Consider the following 24,389-nt stretch of genomic DNA (forward strand, 5'->3'; position numbering starts at 1 on the left):
GATTACTATGTTCGCTTGCTCGATATTTGCTCGGTATTGCTAGGTATTACTCGGTATTGCTTGGCAATAACGAGAATTACCGCTATGTGAAGACCAATACCGAGCAATACCGAGTAATACCTAAAAGAACTCGGTATTGCTCGGTATTGAACTCGGTATTGGTCTTCACATAATAGTATTTTTCGTTTTTGTCGAGCAAAATCGACCAATACCTAGCAATACTGAGCTACGCAAACTCCCGGGGTCCGTTCCGGGTCGGGTCGTCAGGCCGCGCGGTAAAGAGTAAGTGCACGTTGCGATATATTATAGGCTACCTGATGTAGCTCTATGTCAGATAACCTGACGGAATAATTTTTCCCATCCAGGGAGCAAGCAGGAACCTGCCTCATAACTTTATTTATGCCCTTTAAATCATCGGTTAAAATAACATTAGTTTTGTTGCGTGCTCGAATATATATATTCAAATCTGATTTAACTCTAAATTTTCAGCTCTCCCTCAGTCTTTTGTTAATACATAGGAAATCCTCGTTAACTAAGGGTGCGTTTGGGACGGCTGCAGCTGTTGCTAAAGTAGGCTGTGAAGTTATTATATAGAAAGCTGCTTTTTGAAATTGAAGTACAAAAATCAATATATTTTGTTTGGGAGGTACAGCTGTCGAGCTGCTGTGCTGCAGCTGTATGAAAATAAATTACTATGATACCCTTTTATATATTGAGATGAAAAAAATTATTTATATATCAATTATTTTTTAAATGAATATCATAGCAAATTATTAATTTTAATTTAAAATTGTATCCAATTTTAGTAAACAGAAGAACATTACTGAGAAGGCAGAGGATGAGCCTTCTGTTAGATATAAAATGTGGAAGGCAACTATAATTTGATTTTTTTAAAAAAATAACTTCATACCTATGGACACTTGTGAAGCAGTTTGGCACTTGCCGGAGAAGAATATTGAGCCATGATAGATAAGCAATAAAATAGAAGCAGTTTTGAAACTGGTAAAGAAGGAAGTGGAGAACTAGCCTATACTTTGACAGTTGCGATGATAGAGGCTTCTATTACTCTGGTTCGGCCTTGCTAAGGTCTATCGTTCACTTGCATGTTGAATCCAGAGGACAGATCGGAGAGAGACATGCATGTTGTAGGATGAGAGCAACGCCGGGGTCGCAGCCGAGGATAGCGGCATGGTAGACAAAAGGCGGAGGGGTATTTAGGGCTTTTTACCATGCCAAACCGCGGAAAGCAACCAGATCGCGCAAGATGTCTTTCGGTCGCGAGAAGCAGGATGCGACCGTGAAAATTTTCTTGCCATAGGTGAAACGCACTGCGCCAAACGGCATCTCGTCGCGTCTTAAAAAGTAAAGCAGCGGCAGCGTCGTCCCAAACAGGGCCTAAATTGGGCCGCGTTGGGCCTGAAGCCGTTGTTCGACGCACAGCAGCTTGCGAGAAGTGCTTCGCATGGGGAATAAGCCGCATAGGATTATTTTTTTGTACAAGAATTCCATGGGCTCTCTTGCGCTCTGACGCTATATAAACGGTTCCCCGCATTTTTTGAATCATTGCATGCAGTGCGTGAAAACTCGAGGTGAAAGCAAGCTTGCGAGAGAGCGATTCTACTCGAATTCAATCTCCGAGATCAAATGGTATAGCAGTTCTCCTCCATTAATCTCTTAGTTTCGATTATTTGCAAAGCGTAGTGTTGACGAGTTCTTAAAATCTCTTGTATCTATGTTTTTTTCTTAGTTTCGTCAAATTCTCAAGATTAGGGTTTCGGTATTTGCAATTACCTGTAACTTGGTCTTTTCTCTGACAAGATTTGGTTGTTTTTTTGTACATTGGATTGAAGCGGATGTAGCCATTGGGAGGAGGTTATTTTTATTTTTTGTATATGTGATCTTATTTTTGTATCCGTATGTGGTCCGAGTCCAATTATGGGTTAGTTTTCCACAAAGATTGAGGGAATACATGATGAGGATGGTTAAAAATAAGCTAGCCTCTGCTGCAATCAGCTGGGTTATTACAGGATTCAATTCTAGTTTTTTAGTGCTTAAGCTTGAATTATAGTTGACATCTGAAGTATTGGGAGGCGGGAGCAAATTGAAAAGAATACATATTTATTTGTATTGCGTGTTGGGCAATTCATAGTGAAAAATAGTGAATTTTCAGGTCTTATTTTTCACAAAGACCTGACACACAGATTAAAAAAAATGCAATAGACATCCAAATTTTAACGTAGAAAACCTATAATGAGAAAAAACCATGAAGTCTAGTCTGGATGAAGTGATCCACTATATAAATGGGTTACAAAAGTCTGTTTTCCCCTTAATTGGTGAAGATGTGATTACAATGCATGTAACACAAGTATGTAATTCTATATATATGAGAGAATACTGGAGATGCAACAGTTTGGTGATGTCGGTCGCATGACATCGGCAGCCAGATGATGGTGGTTGGAAGATCTCGATTTAATTATGGTAGTTTAGCAATGATAGTAAATAATAACGATCATAAAATAGTGGTTGGACAATAATAGTTAGATAACAGTGATCTGACAATGGTAGTCAAGTGATAGTGGATAGATAATGATAGTCAGGTGACGATGGTTAGATGACAATAGTTAAGTGATTGTGGTAGTTGGCAATGGTCGTTGGCATTGAACGTCAAATAGAACTTTAGAGTTCTTCAAATCTTTAAGCTCTCTCGAAATTAAATTCTATCTCTTCTTCCTATGCAGAATGATGGTCTATTTTTAGTACTTTTGGAGTGTCATTTTGATAAATTTAGCTAAAATTGCATAACATTATCGGATGGATCATTAAATCCTTTTATCATAATTTTTTTATTCAATATTTAAGTGGTTTAATGACCTCAGAATCAAGTGATCTTTGAATTGTTAGATTCATCTCGTCGAGCTACGCTTGTTGATTATAAGCATTTAATATTGGAGATCATTTGATCCTTCAATTAATCTCTCAAAGTTTCCAACTATCTTTCGAATGTTTAATTGGAGCTTATTTGGACTCAGGTTGGATTACCTATGGTGGTGTTAGATTTTTTTTTTTGCATCAAGATGCTTAATATGATTATAAATCAATCTTCAAATGATTCTAAATTTATTTCTAAAGATTTTCAAACATTATCTAAAGATTCATGCTAATCGAATTGAATTTTTAATTTGATTTTAAATTAAACACTTGCTGTAATTTTTTTGGTAAAGAGATATACATGGTTGGATTATATGGAAATTTAAAAACATTATGTATGATAAAGTCCTATTTTGAATTCTTAATGGTGGCTTCTATATTCAGTATTTAAGTTTTTTAAAGATTTACTTGATGGGGTTTAATATATTCAATTTGATTGGTAAACAGACATGTATAAATACTGCTCTGTAATTGAGGTGTCCTGTGATCTCAGTTTCATGTTTGCCACTAGGCGAAACGAAGGTTTATTTCTTATAAATCTTTAACTTGGCTGTCCTTGTGCATGTCCGTTACAACTGCATAAAAAAAAAGCCAGATAAAATAAAAAGAGGGCAGACTGAATGTTAGTGCTACTGTCATACGTTTAGATAACATTACAAAACTCTTGTTGAGCATATGATGAAATTTTTGCAATGCTGAAGTGAGCTTCGTAGAAGAGGTCGATTTCGTAAAAGCCTAAAAGACTAGATTTTCAAATAAACATGAACACATTATGCTTTGTACTCATGTAATCAGTGCTTGAAAAACGATGTACTATGAAGGGCAGAAGCAGTGGCTGGGAGGGAGGAAAATGGGAACAATCAACAGTGAAGGAGTGTAGGTGAATCTATATATATATATAAGCTCTCAAAAATGTTCCTGCTTGTATCCTGTTGATCTTGGGATAATAAGCAGCAATATGCGTATAGATGAACCCTATTGTCTTGCATTGTTTAATTACGGAGACTCTTTATTGATATCTTTTTTATTGTGTTTGCATTTCCTGCGGAATCGCATATGATGCCTAAAATTATCTTAACATTATGCCCTCAAGGAGAAAAAAGTGTGTCATCATCTTCAAGTTATCTCAATTATTTGACAACTGCTTTATGAATACAAAATTTTCCTTCATTCTTAGTGTTACAGAATGTATCAAACATATTCTAAAAAAATCTTTTTGAACAACTTTTGTCCATGAATTTAATGGAGTATTTATGTTTGTGAACAACTTGTTTTCTACTCAATAAGTTAAAAATTCGAATACGAACAAAAAATTTTGATTAATATTCTTTATAAGCCAAGCTAAAAAACTCCTGAGCTTGCCCATGCTCGACTCATTTATTCCCCTAGCCATGCCTCACCTGCACCATGCATTGGGATCCTTTGATTTCTTTGAAGGACATCTATGGTATAATATATGTTGAGAGTAAGGCATGCCATAATGGCTAATTAGATGTTCTGAGCAATGTCTGTAAGAACAGCTTGAATTGTCGTTGCAACTCTGATAATCTATCCCATTGGATGTCGACATTGCTTTCAAAAGGTTCTAAAGTTTTCCAAAGTTGGGTTGTTAAAATTAAAGATATGACAAGCACCAGCAAGTTAAATTTGAAGAAAACCAGCAATTATATTTCTAAATTCTATCCTTAATTTTTCTTAAACAATAGTGAGTAAATTTAATATATATTTTTTTCTTGTTAAAACTGAGTTTTTTGCTTAATTCACAGGCAACTTTAGGTCCCAGGACATGGTCCAAGAGAGACAACAATAGAGGTCGTAACTATGGTTTATCATTGCAGAAAAGGCAAGAAATCAAAGCAGCTTTTGAGCTATTTGATACAGATGGATCTGGTATGAAATGCTATTTTTTCTGTCCTAGCAATTTTGATTTTTTTTCTCTGCAATAGCACATGACTTTCGTTTCAATCTGTATCAGGAACTATTGACGCCAAAGAATTAAATATTGCCATGAGGTACTTACTATTGCAGTAAATCATCTTAAGATTCGTATTCAATGCCTTCATAGTTGATAGAATACTGATCGATTCCTTTCTTACAGGGCCTTGGGATTTGAAATTTCAGATGAGGTACTCTGGTTTTTACTTGGTCTATAATTTAATATCTATCTTTTACGAATTGTTGTTTCCTTTTTCTTATGCTAACATTGATTGAGTAACTTTTACTATGCCAAAGTTTATGTTTAATAGAAAAAATGGGTTTTTAATTTTAGTTTCTCATCGCATAGATTACTAAATTTTTTAAGGCAAACATCAAGGTTAACCTGGAATTTAAAGGAAGAAGAATTGCTAACTGTTTGATATGGGAAAAGACGAGAAGTGCCATTATTTTTGAAGCATATCTGAAGACTTTCGGAATAGGAGAAGGGGACGATGCTTAAGAAAAAAAATTGTCTGGAGTTCCTCATTCAAATTTGTGCCAGGAGTACAAGATTAATAGTTAAAAGAGATGGACATTTGTCCACAAATTGTTGACCTCTGGATCAAATCCAAAAGAGCAAAAAGAGATAAACCAAAAATCCAACGTGCATACCTGTTGTAACCGTCGGATCCTCAAAATCTTCCCGAAATCCCGCCGAATCACTGCCGGGGCCGAATTTTCGGAGCCCACATAAATGTAAAACATTTGCTCAAAATATGACGTTTTCATAATTATATTTATAAGGCCAAAGGAAAATATTTTACACTACAAAGTAGCACTCCATCACATTTTTATCCTAAGACAAAATTATGCGTATATTAATCATCCAATATTCATCAATTCAATTATTCGTCTTGCACTGGCAAATAAGCATCAAAAGTTCCCGACCCAGTTGTTTATCTACTTTAGTTTGATATTCCCTTGTTTGCTATATTGAAAAAGGCTTTACCTTGTAATAGAAGTTGACAATATAATGACTAAAGGAGCTTTCTGGTCTTATATTCCATAGGTTGTGTGGATAATTAAACCTTGATTGATTATTTGAACGTAAGAAATTGCTCCTTTAAAAATAATAGAATATATTAAATAAAGGTTATCAATAATTTATTTTAACAGTACTTTGATCAACGTTGAATTTTTTTTTTGACAACTGCAATCTACAAAGCTTATGTGATTGGCTCATACGACAAAAGAACGAGGATGAATTTATATCTTATATTTTCCCATCTCATGAATTTGCTGACTACTCTTGCTGTATATGTTATATTTGGTCTCATAGTATATATCAAACTTCCAATTGTTGAACCATATCGAGTCATGTCCAACTATTCTTGCTCTACTTCAGATCTTGAAGATTCTTCCTTAAATAGTTAAAAGTAATACCTAAGGGAGTGAAAACTGGCATTGCCTCAATCATATTGAATCTATGTGGCACCTTTTCAACATACTCAACCTAAGACATTTTCAGTATACCTATATTTATATCCTTATTGATTTTCATACCTAGATTTTTTTTTTGTTGGACACAAATCTTTTATTTCAAACTCCCTTGATAACTGCTCCTTCAACTCTTTTATTTTCTTCATATATGATCCGACAATCAGCATATCATTTACATGCAAGATCAGTAAGATATAACAGTTATCAAAATATTTGAAAAAATAACAATGATATGTCTGGCACTTCGTGCACCCCTTGTACGACATAAATCTGCCAAATCTTCTATACCATTGTCTTGGTGCTTGCTTCAACCCATACAAACTCTTTTTGAGCCTACACATCAAGTATTCTTTACTTGTGACCACATATCTCAAAGGTTGCACTACGTACAACTCTTCTTCTACATTATCATGAAGAAATACTATCTTTACATCCATTTATCCTAGATGTAAATCCTTAATTGCTACTATGATCAACATAACTCTTTCATTCTATTGAAAACCTTTGAATACAAGCTTGAGCATATAGTACATGCTACAATCAGATTCTTCTTTTAGCCTTAAACCTATGATGCACCGACACTTCTCCTCAAAGAGGCGTGCAGTGTCCGACACCGTGTCCGACACGAAAATCGTCCGACACTCCTCCGACACGTGTCGGACACGTCGAAAATGTGTCCGATTAAAAAAGTATTAAAAAAAAATTGGACACGCGTATCTTAAATATTTTATAATTTTTAAAAAATATAATTTCTTATATTTGGCGAGATTTAAACTAAATTTCTTATTTCATTTTCATTTATCTTTGGCAGTGATGTTATTTTTATCTCCTCTCTTTTTGCACAATTACAAATCTTTCTCTTGTTGAATCAGAGTTGAAAGTAGTGATATTCAATGATGATGATATTGAAGGCCAAAACAAACCTCTAAAGCTAATCCTAATAGTTGAAGCTTGAATGCTTGATGTTGTAGTAAGTGATTATTTGCTTATATTTTTGTAGTTGTACTAGATATTTTGTACTAAATATTTTATATTATAAGCTAGACAAGTTATCATGTCATTCATTTATTATTGTTTGACATTTTTAATATGATATTACATTAATATATATACATTATATAAAAAAATATATTGCCGTGTCCGCGCCGTACCCGTGTCCTATATTTTAAAAGAAAGACGTGTCCCGTGTCCGTGTCGTGTCGTGTCCGTGTCGCCGTGTCCGTGTCCGTGCATCATAGCCTTAAACTCATTTATTATGCAACACTTTCTTACCTTCGGGTGGATGTGTCAACTCTCAAGTCTGATTCAACTTAAGTGAAAATATTTCATCATCCATGGCTTACTCCCACTTTTTTTTTAATCATCAACTTTATGGCCTTCTCATAGTACTCTAGCTCACCACTATCTGTCAGCAATAAATAGTAGAAAAAAGGAGAATACCTTTATGTTCGTCGTGAGATTCTATTGAATCTTCTAACTTTAGTAGTCGATGTTGGAGAAACTCTTGAGGACACCTCTTGTTTGTTTTTTATCTTTATTGTCCTTTATCTCAACATACTTGGAAGGATCTTCTGAAGCAATCTCATTTCTATAATTGTACATTTTATTTTTCTTGAATATACATCTCTGCTCCAGACGAATATAAGATTCTAATAATCTCATAATTTGTAGCCAAATTCATCTGAGTCGTGTCCAATGAATGTACACTTGATAGACTTTGATAATGCTTACTCCTAAATCTTGCATTAATATAAACATAAGAGGAACAGCCAAAGACTTTTAAGTGAGATAAACTTACCTCATTTTCGCTTCAGGCTTCCTCAGGTAACCCCTTGTTGAGAGGAACTGATGGACCATAATTGATAAGATAAATAAATGTATTCACAGTCTATGCCTAGAATTGTTTGGGTATACCAACATGTAATCTCATGCTCCTGACACGTTCAGTAATAGTTCTATTCATATGCTCTGCAATACCATTTTATTATGGTGTTCTTGGAATAATGAACTCATGCTTGATCTCATTCAAATCACGATACTCTTGAATTTCTTATCACAATACTTGTCACCATTATCTGATTTGAGACACTTCAGTTTTACACCTATCTCATTCTCAATCACGATCTTCCATTTCTTGAAAACATAAAATATGTATGACTTTTATTTTAAGAAATATACCCATACCCTTATGTTGTGATCATAAATAAAAGTAACAAAATGTAAAGACCCTATTATAAAGAAATTGGAGCAGGACCTCATACACCCTTGAATCATTCTTTGAAAAACTCACCTTTGTTGCTTTCGTCTAGTAAGAAGCAAATGAATATCTTTCTTATTCATTTGGCTAAGCCTACGATACAAAAGATATCAATCTACATTTGAATTAGCTACTCCAATAGAATTGGTTTTTATTGACATATATGGTGTCTTCAATGTTGCCACGAGCTATAACCATACAACTTTTTGTCACTTTTCACGAATCTCTTGTGAAGAATGTCACATGGCCTAAGTGTGCAAGCTGACTAACATAAACTAAATTCTTCTTTAGATAAGAAACATGCTTGACATCATTGAGTCTCCAAGATGATCCATCAGACATTTTGATATCAATATCAATATCTCCTAGTTCTACTATCTTGTAAGGCTTATTGTCTTCTAGATACACTTTTCTCAAATCACCTTGTAGTTATAACACCTTGAGTGTAGTTATAAACACCTTCTTGTTAGGACTTGTATGCAATGAAGTACATGATTCTATAACTCAAGATTTAGAATTATTTAAAGGCAAAATTAGAGGATCACTCTAAAATTTATTAGCATATATATTTATAGAGTGACTTTTATCTTGACCTCCATCACTGACTTTCTTTGGAACAACACAGTCCTTTTTCAAGTGACCATTCTTTCCATAATTCTAGAACACAACTTTCAATCTACCTGCAGTAGATTTTCTTCTTCTAAATTTAGATCATCCTCTAATTGAATTTCTATTTGAACCCTTTCCTTTGGTTTTATCATTTAGAGAAGAATTTGAAGATTCACATTCATCTTCATACGAATATGTTCATTCAGCATTAACCCCACAATGTCTTCAAAGATTAACCTTGAATTTCCTGAAGAATTATCCCATCTCAACTATTTGACAATGAAGATAATAGCTGCAATGTTCCCGCCTCACAATCAAACTCTTGTCATCAGATTATAACTAACTCATCACAGTATTCAAATTAGTCAGATGTTTTGTCATTAAACTATTGTATACCATCTTCATATTGAATAATTTCTTCATCAAGAAAATTTTATTTGAGGCCGATGGATTCTCAAACATCTTCGTTAATACAGCCATGAGATCGATTGCAGTCTTCTTATTAAAAATATTGAAAGTAATAGATGAGAAAAGTGAAAGTCGAATTAAACCTATGCCAGTCCGGTCAAGAACCTTCCACTCCTTCATGGTCATTGAATATGATTTCTTGGTGTTCCTTCTAACGAAAAATACAACTTCTTCTAATAGAGCATATTATCAATTTGCATCTTCCAGAATGCAAAGTTCAAACCGTTAAACGTCTCAATCTTGTACCTTGTTTTGTCAATCATTACTCCTACTCGAACCAAAAAACATGATTCTGATACCAATTATTGGAGAAGTAAACCATGCAATGAAACAAACAAAAAATAAAAACAATGGAAATGAATCCCAGGATTTAACATTGAAAAAAACCTAAATCAAGAAAAAGCCATTAAGCCACACTGCACCAAGAAATTTACTATGAAAATTTAGAAGAAATAGTACAAATCTCTTAATCTCGCACTCTCCTTGTCTCACTTATCTTCACTCTTCATTCTCTACATAGAATAGACTAAAAGATGCACTTCAATTATTCCAAGGGATGCAACATTTCAAGTTAAACATGAAAAACGAGAAAGAAAATTGCTAGTCTAGCTCGCAGCGATGCTCCATTCTCTGTCTCTAGCCTGAGACACAACATCGGGGTTTGAAGCGCCACAACACTCGCTCTGTTTCTCTAACCAGAATAATTTAATGTAGTGTTACAGCGCTCGACTATACAACTTCGTCCCCCTGCAACCCCCGACAAGCTCAACTAATGAAATTGAGGTTTGCATCAACAATACAGCCCGATTGATCTGGCACAATCATATTCCACACAAAACTAACAAAATAACCTTAACGTGACTTCTACAAAGATATTATGTAACATAAGCAACTAGCTAATGCCGCTACCTTATTTTGCTTTCTTTCATCTTTGAATAATTGTTTGGCATGGATATTTTAAATAAACAAGTTATTTTTAGTGTACTAATTTCTCCAGGCAATGCTGTTTGTATTTCAGATGCTAAACACCTGTTTTGTAAATATAAACTTTGAATGAATTTGTTGGTTACTTAAAAAGAGAGGAAAAGTCTAAATGTCTCCAACCTATTCGTGTATATGACTAATTTAGTTAAAAATATCACCTCTCAAATTTAATCCTCGGCCTATATAAAATTGATTTTAAATTTAAATGATCTCTTAGGTAGAATTTGATGGGAATTTAGATGTAAAATTAATTTAAATTTAGTCTCTAAACTATACAAAATTGATCTCAATATAGTCTCTGAGAGATTATATGTGATCAATTTTATATAGTCGAGAGATTAAATTACGGAAGTGTAAGTCTATGAGATTAAATTTGTTGCATATGAAATATTGCAGGAATGCTGTGTTTCTTACCCTTAAAAATGGTAGAGATTTTGTTGGTAATACTCTCCAAAAAAACTTAAACATTAAAGTCATTCATTGTGCAGCAAATTGATGAGATGATTACTGAAGTGGACAAAGATGGAAGTGGAACAATTGAATTTGATGAATTTCTATGCATGATGACTGAAAAAATCGAAGAAAGGGAAATTCAGCAAGACCTACAGAAAGCTTTTCAAATTATTGATTACGACAGTGATGTAATGCTAAAGAAGCTCTAGTTCTATATATATTCTTAGTATTATTTTTATTAATGTGCAGCTTAAGTTCAAGTATTTAATGATACTCAACTTCCACTATCTGATTATAGGGTAAAATTTCTGCGGCAGACATTATGATCATCTCAAAAGAGTTGGGTGAAAGCTTCACTTACGAAGAGATTATGGAAATGATAGAAGAAGCAGATCATGATGGTAAGATTTTGCACTCTTTTTTGAAGTAATTAATTGATATTTTGTCGATAGTTGAGATTATTACCATTTATTCAGCTTTGAAAGGAGATGAGGCTAGCTTTTTTGCTTTTCTAAAATATTTGGTGTAACACTCATTTGATAGCAGTAATGTGGGAAATTGCTAGGCACATATCAGTAATTATTGGTTTTCAAGGAAAATTATGAAACTTATTCATGATTATTCTGTGCGAATCCGAATGTACTTCATTGTCCGGAGACTAATCAGAATGCGCCATGTCAGCAGTACCGAGCCGCGATACCGAGCAGGGGTGATATGACGCATTCTGGTTGGTCTCTGAATGTCATCGGCATTCGCACAGAATAATTTGTCCTTATCTTATATATTTTGTGACAGTTTTGACGTGTGGCATTTTGTAATGCGGTATTGGGCAGCTTCCCACCTGCTTAAAAGAAATTCTTGGATGCCATAGCTTTTATCATATAAAAACCACAAAGTGTCCAAAATCCCAATCTTTTACAGATAAAGATTTTTCACTTTTAAATTTGTTGCTTGTAGTTTTTCATTTTTTTGCCTTTCTTCTCCTTCATATAAAAAAGGTTTTGAATAATAATTTACAGAAATCCTGTTTTTTTTTTTTCTCTCTTTTTTATCCTCATTATGGATAAGATGGTTTGTACTTAGTGCATTTAATTTTTCTTGAAAGGTGTGGATAATCTACATGCCAAAGCTCTTGACAATATCATTTTCTTTACTCTGAGATATGCAGGTGATGGAGATGTGAATGAGCAAGATTTCATGACTATGATGAAAAGAACCAGCTACGGTTATTGGTCTTCTGAAATGAAGAGCAGGCTTTGAAATTGCTGATTTCTGAAATGAACAAGCAGTGGAACGGTGCTGAGGTCAAAGAAAGTTTATATTTGTAAACGTCAAATATCTCTTTTTTTCTCTGTAGGCATTCAAGTTAAGTTCTATAACTACTAGTATTTCTTTTTTTTTACAAACTTTTATTGATGTTTCAGTGATGTTCTGAACCAAATATGCCTTAACGCTTTTACCACGTCGCGAATGCACCGATCCGTTTATCTGCTAAAAAAAGGAGCTAATATATAAAGGCTATGAAGTTGTTTTCAGGTTGGCATGAAAAAAGATGATACTAAGTAGCTTGAGCTTCAGTCTTAAGGCTTTCACTGTTTCTTAAACTAATTTTTTACTACAAAAATTTTAATTTTTATATTAAAAATTCACTTTAAAAACTAGTGAGAAAGTCGTCCCAAATAAAGTAGTTGGCGTAGTCTTCCAGAACAACTTATGCATTAAATGATTTAAAAAAAATAATAATCACGAACTTTCAGGATTAAGGGATATCCATTTGGATGTTATCTGCTCCTCTGATAGATGGCCAGACTCACAAGCCAGCTCGTGCTCATTTACAGTGGGACGAGCTCAAGTTTGAGCTCGACTGTCGAGCTCGACTTGAGATCGGGCTCAAGTTTGAGATCGCTTTCCTACTATTGAGTCGAGCTCGATAAGGCCTAAATTGGACTTGACTCGGCTCTTTTACACCCCTAGATGGCCTCGATATATTATTATAGAGGAACTGGCTTCTTGATATTTTTCAAGTATTTACATACTCTCCTTCAACTTCTACCCAAATGGAACTGGCTGATTTCCATGTTGAAGGTTGATGATTGGTTTAGTTTTATGCACCGTAATTACTTCTGAGCTGAATATATTAAGGAATTATCAAGATATCCTAATGTAAAATACATCTGAATGTACTTTAAAATGGTCAAATTTATACAAAATAATATATGATATTCTAAATATTACTAATTTCAATATAAATTAGATAACTTTGAAGTCCATTCTTATGTATTTTACATTTGGATATACTTACTTTTTTTTTTTTTGAGCATATCCAAGATTTGGCAAAATTCTCTGCTAATTAAGCTTATTGATTGGCATAGCCTGAAGCTACTCTCTACCTGGTAATATTGCCACAAGTTAGAACTCCTTTTATAAAAGGATTTCTGGAATTTTTTAACTTAGCATCTTCACAAGAAATTCTCAAAGTTTGATGGAATTAATATAGTCTTGTACATTAGAATTTGTGACTCCAATTTAGTTGAGCTTGGGCTGAAAAGCTTGCAATGCAATATATGAAATATATTATAAAATAGTATGTATAGAATTTTAAATTAATATATTAAATAATTATAAAGGTTATAAAATTTTTTAATATAAAAAAGCTTATAAAATTTATAATTTTTTGTTATATTAAAATTTTTAATAAATCAATAATATGAAAATTTATAGATAAATATATTTTAAAAATCAAATTATTAGGGGATTTGGTGTTAATAAATCAAATAATATTTGAAATTTTATATTTTTATTTTTTTAAAAAATACATAAAATATGGAAATTAATTTCTCGAATTAACTCCTTTTTAAATTTTAATTAATTTAAATTTTTTTACTTATTTTATTAATTATTAAGCTCCATTTAAAAATTTAACGTTTTTTATTCGTGTTATTCATGTAATGAAAATAATTAAGCTTGTTAGAGTTTTGGTTTATGCTTTGAATTTGAGAATCATATTTATATGATTGTTTATTTGGTTATGCTACACAATGTAGTTTGGTTTATTTGTTGGAGAATTTTCCTGTCAATAAAGAAGTTTTAAATTCTTAAATGAATAATTTAACTATTTTCATATCTAAAGAAGTTTTAAGGTATGTAAGCTAAATAACTTAAAAAAAATAAACTCGGATGAATCAGAAAGAAAAAAAATGCTAATTTGAGAAACAAGTATAAGGTTCATTTGGTACCCAACAACATCTAGAGAATTAGATAATGCGTTCATGAAAAACAGAAAAGTTAAGGGGAGAGAGGGCAACCTTGCCTCGATCAGGCTAATCGAAGAGCCGAAATAGCCTTGCAAGACACCATTAATGTATACAAAAAAGAAGACGTCCTCAATGCAACCGTTGATCGACCTGATAAATTGCTCCGATATTCCTTTAATAGCAAGTCTGTCAAGTAAGAATGCACAGGAACATTGTCAAAAGCTTTGCTGATGTCAAATTTAGCACAAAAAAGTTAAGACTTTCCTCCAAAATTGAATTCCCTAAGTAGCTATGAGGCAAGCAGGATGTTATTTGAGGCTAGCCAACGCTTAATAAAACTGGCTTGGCTTGAATGGATGAGAGAGGGCATAACATTCTTCAGCCTATTAGCAAGTATTTTTGCTATGATTTTATAAAAAAAAATAAAAATATTGCAGAGAGAAATAGGACTAAAGTCAATTAAGTCTTTATCATGCTTTTTCTTAGGCACCACAGTCGTATGCTATCAAAAGCATCAAAGATTGATCTCTTTCTTATATATTACCTCATCTTAGGTTTCATTTGGGACAGCTTTCTTAATGCTCTCAAAAGAAGCTTTCTAATACAAAAATTTCTAGTTTAAAATTCTTCTTTACTAAAAAATTGTTTTAGAAAAAAGTAAAAAAATTGTACCAAATAAAGCTTTAATTTAAAAAAATAAAATAAAATTGTCCCAAATAAAGCTTAAATTTATCTCTTAATAGTGTTAATTATTTTGGTATAAAAAAAGCATTTGATTTTTTTTTTCAAATAATGGATACATAATATTTTGTGCAATTTTAGCCTAAGAAAATAAAAATATTTCTTAACCTTAATGGCGCTTGTAAGGGATAATATTCTTAGCTGTCATCTAGTGAACCTTTTTCTGAAGTCCCTATTTCTCTTATATCTAATGAGAAATTGAAATGCCTTTTAAAGTCTACTATGAATCGTACCTGTCTTGAGTAAATTGATTGGTTGGAGCTAGGGATCGGACAATTCTAATTGTGAGGATGAACTTGGAGCTGATTTTGCATTACAGATTGATTATCATGTGGTCCCTGTTACCCCTCGTTTTAGGGGTAGATGTGGCAGAAAATAAATTTGTGCTTTGTGCTAGTTTAGGTTTATCCCTTTGGGTTCCTAATGTTGGCTGTTTTGATGGTTGGGTTTACCCATTTGCTTTTGGTTGCTGTGGTTGGGAGGTTGTGGGCAATTTTGTTGTTTTGGTTGCCCATTTCAACCAGTTTCGCTATGGATGATGAGGAAGCAGCTCTGCTGCGAGCGTCGTGGATGGCTAGGGTTGGTTGGCAATCTGGTTGGCTCGTTTTGCTGATTTGGCAGCTTCTCGCTTTCGATTTTATTATCTACCATGGATGGCCCCTCCCTAACAACCCGGTGTTGGTCTGAGTCCGCGAAGTTATTACAACTCCCATCCATTTTTCAATTTCTTTGCTTCTGGTTTATTACTTGTAATCTATTGTTGTGGTCTGGGTGGAATCTTTGACTGTATCCTTTCCTTTTTAATGTAATTTTATTATGTCAAAAAAAATTATCATTAAAGTGTGGAATTTATAAAATAACATTAAAAAAATTATCATTAAAGTGTGGAAAGTGAAAAGGATGTAGGTTTTTTTTTTATTGGTGGCTTTAAAATTAAAATTACTAAGCATAAAACTAATTTATTGCATAGAAGATGGTACATGTGAATTATGATAGAATTAATGAGATACAATGCAAGAATCTAATTATTGTTCTTCTTCAATAGAAAATAAACTGTGCTATTTTTCTAAAAATTTGCTTGATGGAATAAATTTGAAACTCTCAAATTAGCATCGTCTATCTCCTTTTTTTTCCCTCGTGTCTAGGGCTTGACTCTCGGGCAAACTTATTGTCTCTTATTCATGTTGCTTCCCGTTAGTCCCGTTAGCCTCAAGCTTCCTTGTTTGATTTTGATGATAACAAAAATATGATCTGATAGTTTAATATTCTAATTAAGCACTTCAAATATATATTGGAGTCATATATAGCAAATTTAATTTCGCACAATCAGAGGTAATGTAATATAGACGTTTACTTAATGACTAAAGTAGCTATGAAATTATCTATGATGGATCAAGACAAGTGCAACATAACTCGGAAAATATATTTAAAGATTGTTTAAGGTTTGTTGGATCTTGGGAGGAAGATGAAGTTCATCTTGAACTTCTTGGATAAAATAGAGAGGGAGAAAGGAGGGGAAAGGAAGAGATCAGTTGTTCGAAAGAAGAAGAACAAAATCTTATTTGCTTGTCTTGAAATAAAGTATATTATAATCTCTTTATATAGAGAGGTTTTATTGGATAAATGCACATATGAAACTAGAAACCTAAAGCTGGACTAGTCACAACAATCTTTACATTGGTCCAAATTTTACCAAAAAAGAAAGATATATGTTGCCCACAAAGAATAGCCCCACCAATTGCCTCCACCGGATGATTACCAATTTCCTCAATAATTGTTTTGCCATCTTCTCATTTTGATCATAAGCACTTAAAATTCAGAGATCATTTGATCTCTCAGATTATCTTATGATGTTCTAAGTATTTTTAGGGGCACTTATTTTGAGATCTAAAAATTTTATCAACATATATACTTGACCATATTAATATTATGATGACATATTACAAACTAAATAAAATTGAGGCATTTTGTTTTAAGATATTTTTTATAAGAATACTCTTATATTTATAATACTTATAAATTTTACACAAATTGTAATCTTATGATCATCCTTGATATATCATCATAAATTTATCTTGATCGGACAAGAATCTTGTGGCAAAATTGAGTTGAAAGCTTTCAAATTTAAATATCGAACAATCCAAACACAGATTTCAACAAACTTATAGTCGAATTGAACCTCTCGAAAAAGACGAAGCCAGCGACACCAAATCAGTTCAATTCGAGCCCAAATCAAGGGTTCAAAGCACTTTTGGAAGGTTCAAACTATAATTTAGATTACCAAACAAATTCTAAACGTATGCTTATAGTCGAATCGAGCGGCTCAATGAGATGAATCCAACGAATCTAAGATCACCAAATTTTTATATCATTAAGGCATTCAAATGACTAGTAAACAATCCACGATCAATGGGATCAATATTGTCCGTCCATTCAAACCACTCCCATCTTCACGTTGGTCCTTCCCATATTTACAAGTCATGCCACTATTAAAAACCTATAAATAGACCCATATTCTTCACCTATTAAAAAGAAGAAAGGAGGAGGAGAAGCGAAGAATATTAGAGCTTGCTTGCCGCCAAAATAGACCCCTATTCTTCACACGATAAAAAGAAGAAAGGAGGAGGATAAGAGAAGAATTTGAGAGCTTGTTTGTCGTCGACCACCATCAGACTTCCGCCCGTCCGCTGACCACTGCCTGAGTTCTTTCCAACCACCGTTGGACTTTCGCCATTCTGTCAACCATCGTTGGACTTCCGCCATTCTGTCAACCACCACTGGATTTCCGTCATTCCATCGACCGCCGCCGAACTTCCACTCGTCCACCGACCACTACGGACTTCCACCAGTCCGCTAACCACTGCTGGAGTTCTTCCCAACCACCACCAGACTTCCGCCCGTCGGGCGACCACTGCTGAAGTTCTTCTTGACCAACGTAAGACTTCCGCCCGTCCGACGACCACCGCCGAAGTTCTTCCCATCCAGTGCTAGACTTTGGCCAGTCCATCAACCAATATCAGACTTACTCCCATCCACTGACCACCACCAAAGTTTTTCCCAACCACCGACAGACTTCCGCCTGTCTGCCGACCGCCGCCAGACTTTCGCCTGTTTGTCGACCGCCGTTGGACTTTAGTCTGTTCGATGTCGACCATTGCCAGACTTCCGCCTATTCATCGACCTCCGTCGAACTTCTTCCTGTTCGTCAACCATTGTCGAACTTCCGCACGTTCGTCGATTACCGCCGGAGTTCTTTTCAAATGTCGTCGGAATTCCAGCCGTTCGTCGATCACCTATGGTCTTCCCGACCGCCGTCACCCACCGACTAGGGTTTTTCCCACCACCGTTGCCAAATTACGACCCTTTCGACTACCGTCGCCTGTCAACTATGGTCCTTCCGACCACCATCTCCCAACTACGGTACTCCTGACCTCCGTCGCTAGCCTCCTACAATTCTTCCAACCACCATCGCCCAAATACGATCCTCTTGACATCCGTCGTTCACCAACTATGGTTTTGCCACCCCAAACGAACATATCAACTATGATCTTCCAACTCCCAGCATACAATGCACTATGTATGATGCATATTTGCTACATCTGAGTTAAAACATTCATTCTAAAGAAGGGTCTCATATGTAATCAATTGCAAACATAAGTAGATTCATTCAAACTAGGCTAAACCCCGTGATTTCCTTTTCAGGAGTTTTCACATAAAAATTATGGCCTATAAAACTCTATAATCATACTCTCTTATCTATTTGTGTACTGGATCTTCGTAATATTCTAAGACGCTAAACTATATCTGTCTCTACCGCCGTGAATATTCTAGGACGCAGCAATCCTATTTATTTTAAGATGAATATAATACAAATTTTAACTAAGTAATTAATCATACATCAGTCATATTTTAAACTAAATTTAATAAAAACAAAGACTATGCTAACGAGATTTAAATCAAAATTTCTTAAATCTAACATTTTCGGCAGGCCCACCCACAGCCGACCACCCTTTTGGTCATTTAAATGTCTACGAGAGCGCCACATGTGCGTTCCTTCGCTTTCCTCACAACTAGAATCGCCAGCTCATTGCGCCACCCATTTCCTTCACAATCTGCACGTGCTTAAAAAATCCGAAAACGAATTCGGCACGTTTCAACCATCGCAAACTCACCAGCGCTGTAACATATAAATTGCCGCGACCTCGCCCAAGCTCCCCCAAGCTCCAAGCTTTCTGCTCCAATCACTTTCTCTCATGAAACCCAACCAGGAATTCTTCTTCCAATCATCCCCCGACAATGTCTCTTTGATGGATTCAAATAATCCCCCTTCTGTCCACCGACCACTCACCGCAGAAGAAGAGAACGCCGCCATCGTCGCCGCCCTCACCCACGTCATCTCCGGCCACCCTGACAACACCGTTCCCTTGTCCCTCTCCCATATCTCCATTCCAGTAAAATTGCCGGCCACCACCGTAGTGGCAGCGAGGGAGGAACAGGGGAAAGGCGGGCCGAGCCGGCGGAAGAAGGGTAACAATTACCGCGGGGTTCGGAGGCGGCCATGGGGTAAATGGGCGGCAGAGATTCGAGATCCTCGGCGAGCCGTTCGGAAGTGGCTGGGTACTTTTAACACCGCCGAAGAGGCTGCTCGAGCATATGATAACGCCGCTATTGAGTTCAGGGGCCGGCGGGCAAAGCTGAATTTTCCTTTTACTGACTGGGACACATCGAGTTCTAGTGGCCGGCGAGAGACAGGGATGACTTCACCGACGGCGGTGTCACAGAACGAGGAGATTGGGGGATTATGGGAAGGGTTGCAGGACCTGATTGAGCTTGATGGAGAGGTGTCCACTGATCGCTGTGGACTTGTTTGAATTTTCTTTGTTTGTTGTTCTTTGGTGTCATGGTGTGGGTTTATTGATGGATATTCAATCAATAGCTTCATCGCCATCAAATTTTAGAGATATAACCACCGTTGCTAAGTTTGGTTGGTGGGCGACTACAGTTGGGAACCCTCAACCCGTGCTCGTATCCTCTCGTGCGCAGCGCCTTTTAAGTGGGGCTCAATCAAATGTCGGTTATGAGATTTCTGGGATGGGTGCCTCTTCTAGGCCAGCCGATGATTAGTCACGCTTCCAAGGGCTATTCCGAGGGTGACAGCGGGTGGACATCCCGTTCTCAAAAAAAAAATGGAGATATACTATCATCAAGAGTTGCGTATGATCAGCTTAGAACGGGGAATTGTTGTTATTGGACATCTTTTTTAGTCCAAAATTATTTTGTATTTCTCCGACAAGATGGAGATTAGCGGCATAATTTTCTGATTTAAATAATATCTACAAATATTCAATTTGATGTACAAGGTTTTGTGAAATACAAAGTGGAAAATAGAAAATCACACTATCAACAAGGTGCAATTTATATAGTTCGGCGAAGAATCACCTATGCTTGCAGGAAGGGAATGCTTTCATTTTTTTTAAAGATTAAAATTTTCATTCCAAATAAAGGAAAATACATACAAAATCACAAATGGACAACCCAAAATACAAAGCAAAATACCCCAAAAAAGAAAGGATGAAGACCTCTAAGGAAAAAAGAACCAAAAAGGAGCCAATGGCAAGATGGACTCGGAAAATAGCAGGAGTCAACCTGCACTCGTCACCTAGATGCCCGGCCAAGGCCATCCATTGGAGGCAATAATCCAGTCCACAAATAACCTCGAGAGCAACAAACATCATCTCACATCCAAAAGAAAAGCCACCAATATTAAACCAAAACTAGCGATTCTACCACCAAGGTTGCCAGCAAGCCAATCACATATAGGTGGCGAGTAGGAGCATGCCCCATCATTGTCCATTTACTTGAAACAATCCAAAAGCACCAAATACTATCCACAATTGCAAAAATAGTGCAGCCAAAAGAGACAAGAAGCCCATACCATGCAAAGCAAAAGATTACCAACACATCCGAAGGAAGAAGCCCGCCCCAATTAGGAGACCCCAAAAGCAGAACCAACACATTCGAAGGAAGAAGCCCGCCCCAACCAGCAGACCCCAAAAGCAGAAAGAAGGTCAAATCCAAAAGAAAGAACCATTTCATTTTGAATTTACATTTTTTATACTTACCACTATTTTTGAAAAAACCAGCATCAGCAATTTGAAGAATACTTAAATCAAAGTTGTCCCGATAATCTAAATCTTTCTAATTAATTTCCTCTCATACAGTTGAAGAATTACCATCATCTAACCAATCATCATGCCTCACCACTTTATCCATTGCAAGTTGAGCTAACAAATCATCACTAGAAATAATGGATATATGCACATCAACCAGAGGCACCACCACTTCATCATTATCCTCATTAACCACCATAGCTAGAATTGGTGAAGAAAGCATCCTAGAAGCCACATTATCCACCAGCTCTACCTTAGCACCACCACCCCCAGAACCTAAAGAAACGGAATTGTCATCTGACTCCACATCTTCAGCACAACTAGGACTAGCTATAAGGTTTATGCAACAATTATTAGCATTAACACCTTCTACACCATCCATATTAGTACAATAATATTCACAGGCATAATAGTAACTGAAGGAGCAACTTCCTCCTCAACATAAACAATATCAACCAAAGGTAAAATCGAAGCCAATTGAACAACAACTTCCATTGAAAGGCAAGCATCAGTCCCTTCAACAGCATCAGTAGGACCCAACTTAAGAGCCAATTCATTGGAAAAACAAGAAATAATATTAGCCACCTTATCCCCCTCACAGCTAACATTAACATTCATTGGTTCAAAGACAATAGGAACAATAGTAGGCAGGGCAAAGGACTGATGCGACTGACAATCACAACTCAAATGCCCTATCCATTTACATGAAGCACAAAAAGTTGGGAAAACCTCCATAAAAACATGTTGAATATAACCTAGTTTTTCATGATCCAACCACACTTTATTAGATTAAGTTTTCATGATGTCAAGCTCAACCAGAACGCGAGCTATAAAAGGTTGAGAACCCACGAAAGTAGCATTATCAACCTTCAATGGTTTACAAAAAATTGAACCCAATCCATAAAGGATACGAGGGGAGAACATATACTGGTAGTGATTAGGGAAAGAAACCCAAATAGAGATAATAGGAGACTCAATACCAAAATCAACAAAAGGAGACCATTTGGTCAATTTCATATATTAATTATTAACTAAGTAAGATCTATGACAGAAAACTCTACTATAATGAATATCATTACTCATTTTAATCAAAATATGCGACTGATCAAACAAGGTAACTGAGACATCACCATTTAGCTTAAGGATGAAAAAAAAACATTTGAATCGATTTAAGAGAAGGTCGCTTAGAGGGGAAGAAACCAACTAGCAAAAATTGAAAAGGAACTGCTAGGACAATGATCTCTTCCTTTGAAATCTAAAGTGATGTTAAGCCACGAAAAGAAGTAGGTTTGAGATCAGGAAATCTTCCATAAGAGGAACTACGAGCAAGAGCGTTGAGAAAAGATCAAAATTTGAACTAACCATCTAAAAATCCAGGGTAGCTCTGGCTTTTCCCCACCATTCCGGCCAAAGATGCCGGATGAAGGTGAAACGTAAGCAATACAAAACCAAAAAACACCACAACATAAGAAAAGATAAAATAAGAAGACTTTCCTGGAGGAACCATCGGCAACGGAGCGCCACAGGCACGGGAACCCTAACAGCCAAAAAAGAAAGAATTAACCTAGTACCTAATAACATGGAAGGTAATGATTTCACTTTATACTATTTTGAGAAAAATAGGGTTACAATTCACATCTTATTAGGAAAAAATATTCTGTGCGAATCCCAGACGGCGTTCGAAGACCAACAAGAATGCGCCACATCACTTTTTCGTTCGATACCGGTGCTTGGTACCGTTATGTACCGAGTGACATGGCACGTTTTGATTGGTATCTGAACCGTCCGGTGCCCACACAAAATAATTTCTGCCCTACTAGAGCCCTTAAATCACTTTATATAGATTTAAATCAAAACTAATATGAAAATTCTAATCAATGCTATAATATGAAAAATCTAATCGATATCATAATTAGATCTATAATTACGATTCCAACATGAAAAGCAAAAAAAAGATTTTCATAAGATAAGAACGGTGTATACATGCAAGAGCTATGCTTTTTTGTTAGATGTTCTATTTTGAATAGTATTTTTAATGGAGTCTCTAAAAGAGAAATTACGCACCGTTTATACAAGATGGTCTAATCCGGGTTAGACTTTAAGGCATGGACAAGTCTATGGTGGCAAATTTGTAATCTCCGTGATCTTTCGAACTCAATTTTGACGTTTCTAGAATCCAATGAAGCCTTAATGAATAAACTCAAGTAAATTTAAAAAGTCATGAGCAAAAAGTTTTTTTTTTTTCTCCAATTGACACATCAGCTTTATAAACCATTCAAATTTCAATTATGAAAATTTTACTTAGTTCACAGCCATCAGAAAAGATCCATGTTGACATTTAAAAAGTGGTCGCACTTCGTTATTTTTTGAAGGATTCAATAGCCTCCAAATGTTATGAATTTATAGTCAAATTGAACGGCACGACTAGATGAATCAATGAACACAAATCATGCAATTATGGCATTATGAAGAAACTAAAATGTTAAATAAAAGATCTATAATCAGTGATATCAATATGAGTCGTTCGATATAATGTCTTAGATTTTAATCAAATTTATCAAAATGCCGCTCTCAAAATTGAACATCGTTTTCTTTATATAGTGAATTCAAGAGCTAAGAGAGCTAAACAAACTATTATTGCATTTTTTTGGTGATCATCACCAATGATCATCATCAACAATTGCTACCACCATCATCTGACTTCTATCATTCAACTATTACAATCTGACTGCCAATATCCAACCTCATTACTTGACTTCAATTATCCGCTTATAGAGACCCAACTACTAATCCCTAGAACAAGAATCAAGTAATTGTTCTCAATTATTTAATCTCCCCTTTAATCATGAAGAATAGAAAATTCTTGTATCCGTAATGACAATTATAATTGAGCTAGTCTCTATAATTTTTTTTTACTATATATATATATATATATATATATATATATTCACATTAAAAATTTATAATCTCTTATAACTTTTATTTATATGTGATAAATATTTATACAAAACAAAATTACTAAACGTATATTTAATTGCCACAATTTTTTTAGCGTGTAATAATCCTATCTCATGAGTCAGAGTTTTATTTTTCTATGTTCAGAAAAAA

General features: G+C 35.1%; 2 protein-coding genes across 2 annotated transcripts; both read left to right on the forward strand.

Moving 5' to 3' along the window:
- Positions 1-1,528: 1,528 nt before the first annotated feature.
- LOC110092534 (caltractin) lies at positions 1,529-12,628 on the forward strand. Its single transcript, XM_020817125.2, has 7 exons — positions 1,529-1,647; positions 4,695-4,818; positions 4,904-4,940; positions 5,027-5,054; positions 11,152-11,304; positions 11,415-11,517; positions 12,285-12,628. Exons 1-7 carry the CDS (start codon positions 1,645-1,647, stop codon positions 12,374-12,376), a joined length of 540 nt encoding a protein of 179 aa, XP_020672784.1. The 5' UTR covers positions 1,529-1,644; the 3' UTR covers positions 12,377-12,628.
- Positions 12,629-19,335: 6,707 nt separating this feature from the next.
- LOC110092532 (ethylene-responsive transcription factor ERF098) lies at positions 19,336-20,417 on the forward strand. The gene has a single exon (XM_020817122.2). It carries the CDS (start codon positions 19,365-19,367, stop codon positions 19,980-19,982), a length of 618 nt encoding a protein of 205 aa, XP_020672781.1. The 5' UTR covers positions 19,336-19,364; the 3' UTR covers positions 19,983-20,417.
- Positions 20,418-24,389: the final 3,972 nt, after the last annotated feature.

Source organism: Dendrobium catenatum, unplaced genomic scaffold (assembly GCF_001605985.2).
Source record: "Dendrobium catenatum unplaced genomic scaffold, ASM160598v2 fragScaff_scaffold_249, whole genome shotgun sequence".
NCBI lineage: Eukaryota > Viridiplantae > Streptophyta > Magnoliopsida > Asparagales > Orchidaceae > Dendrobium > Dendrobium catenatum.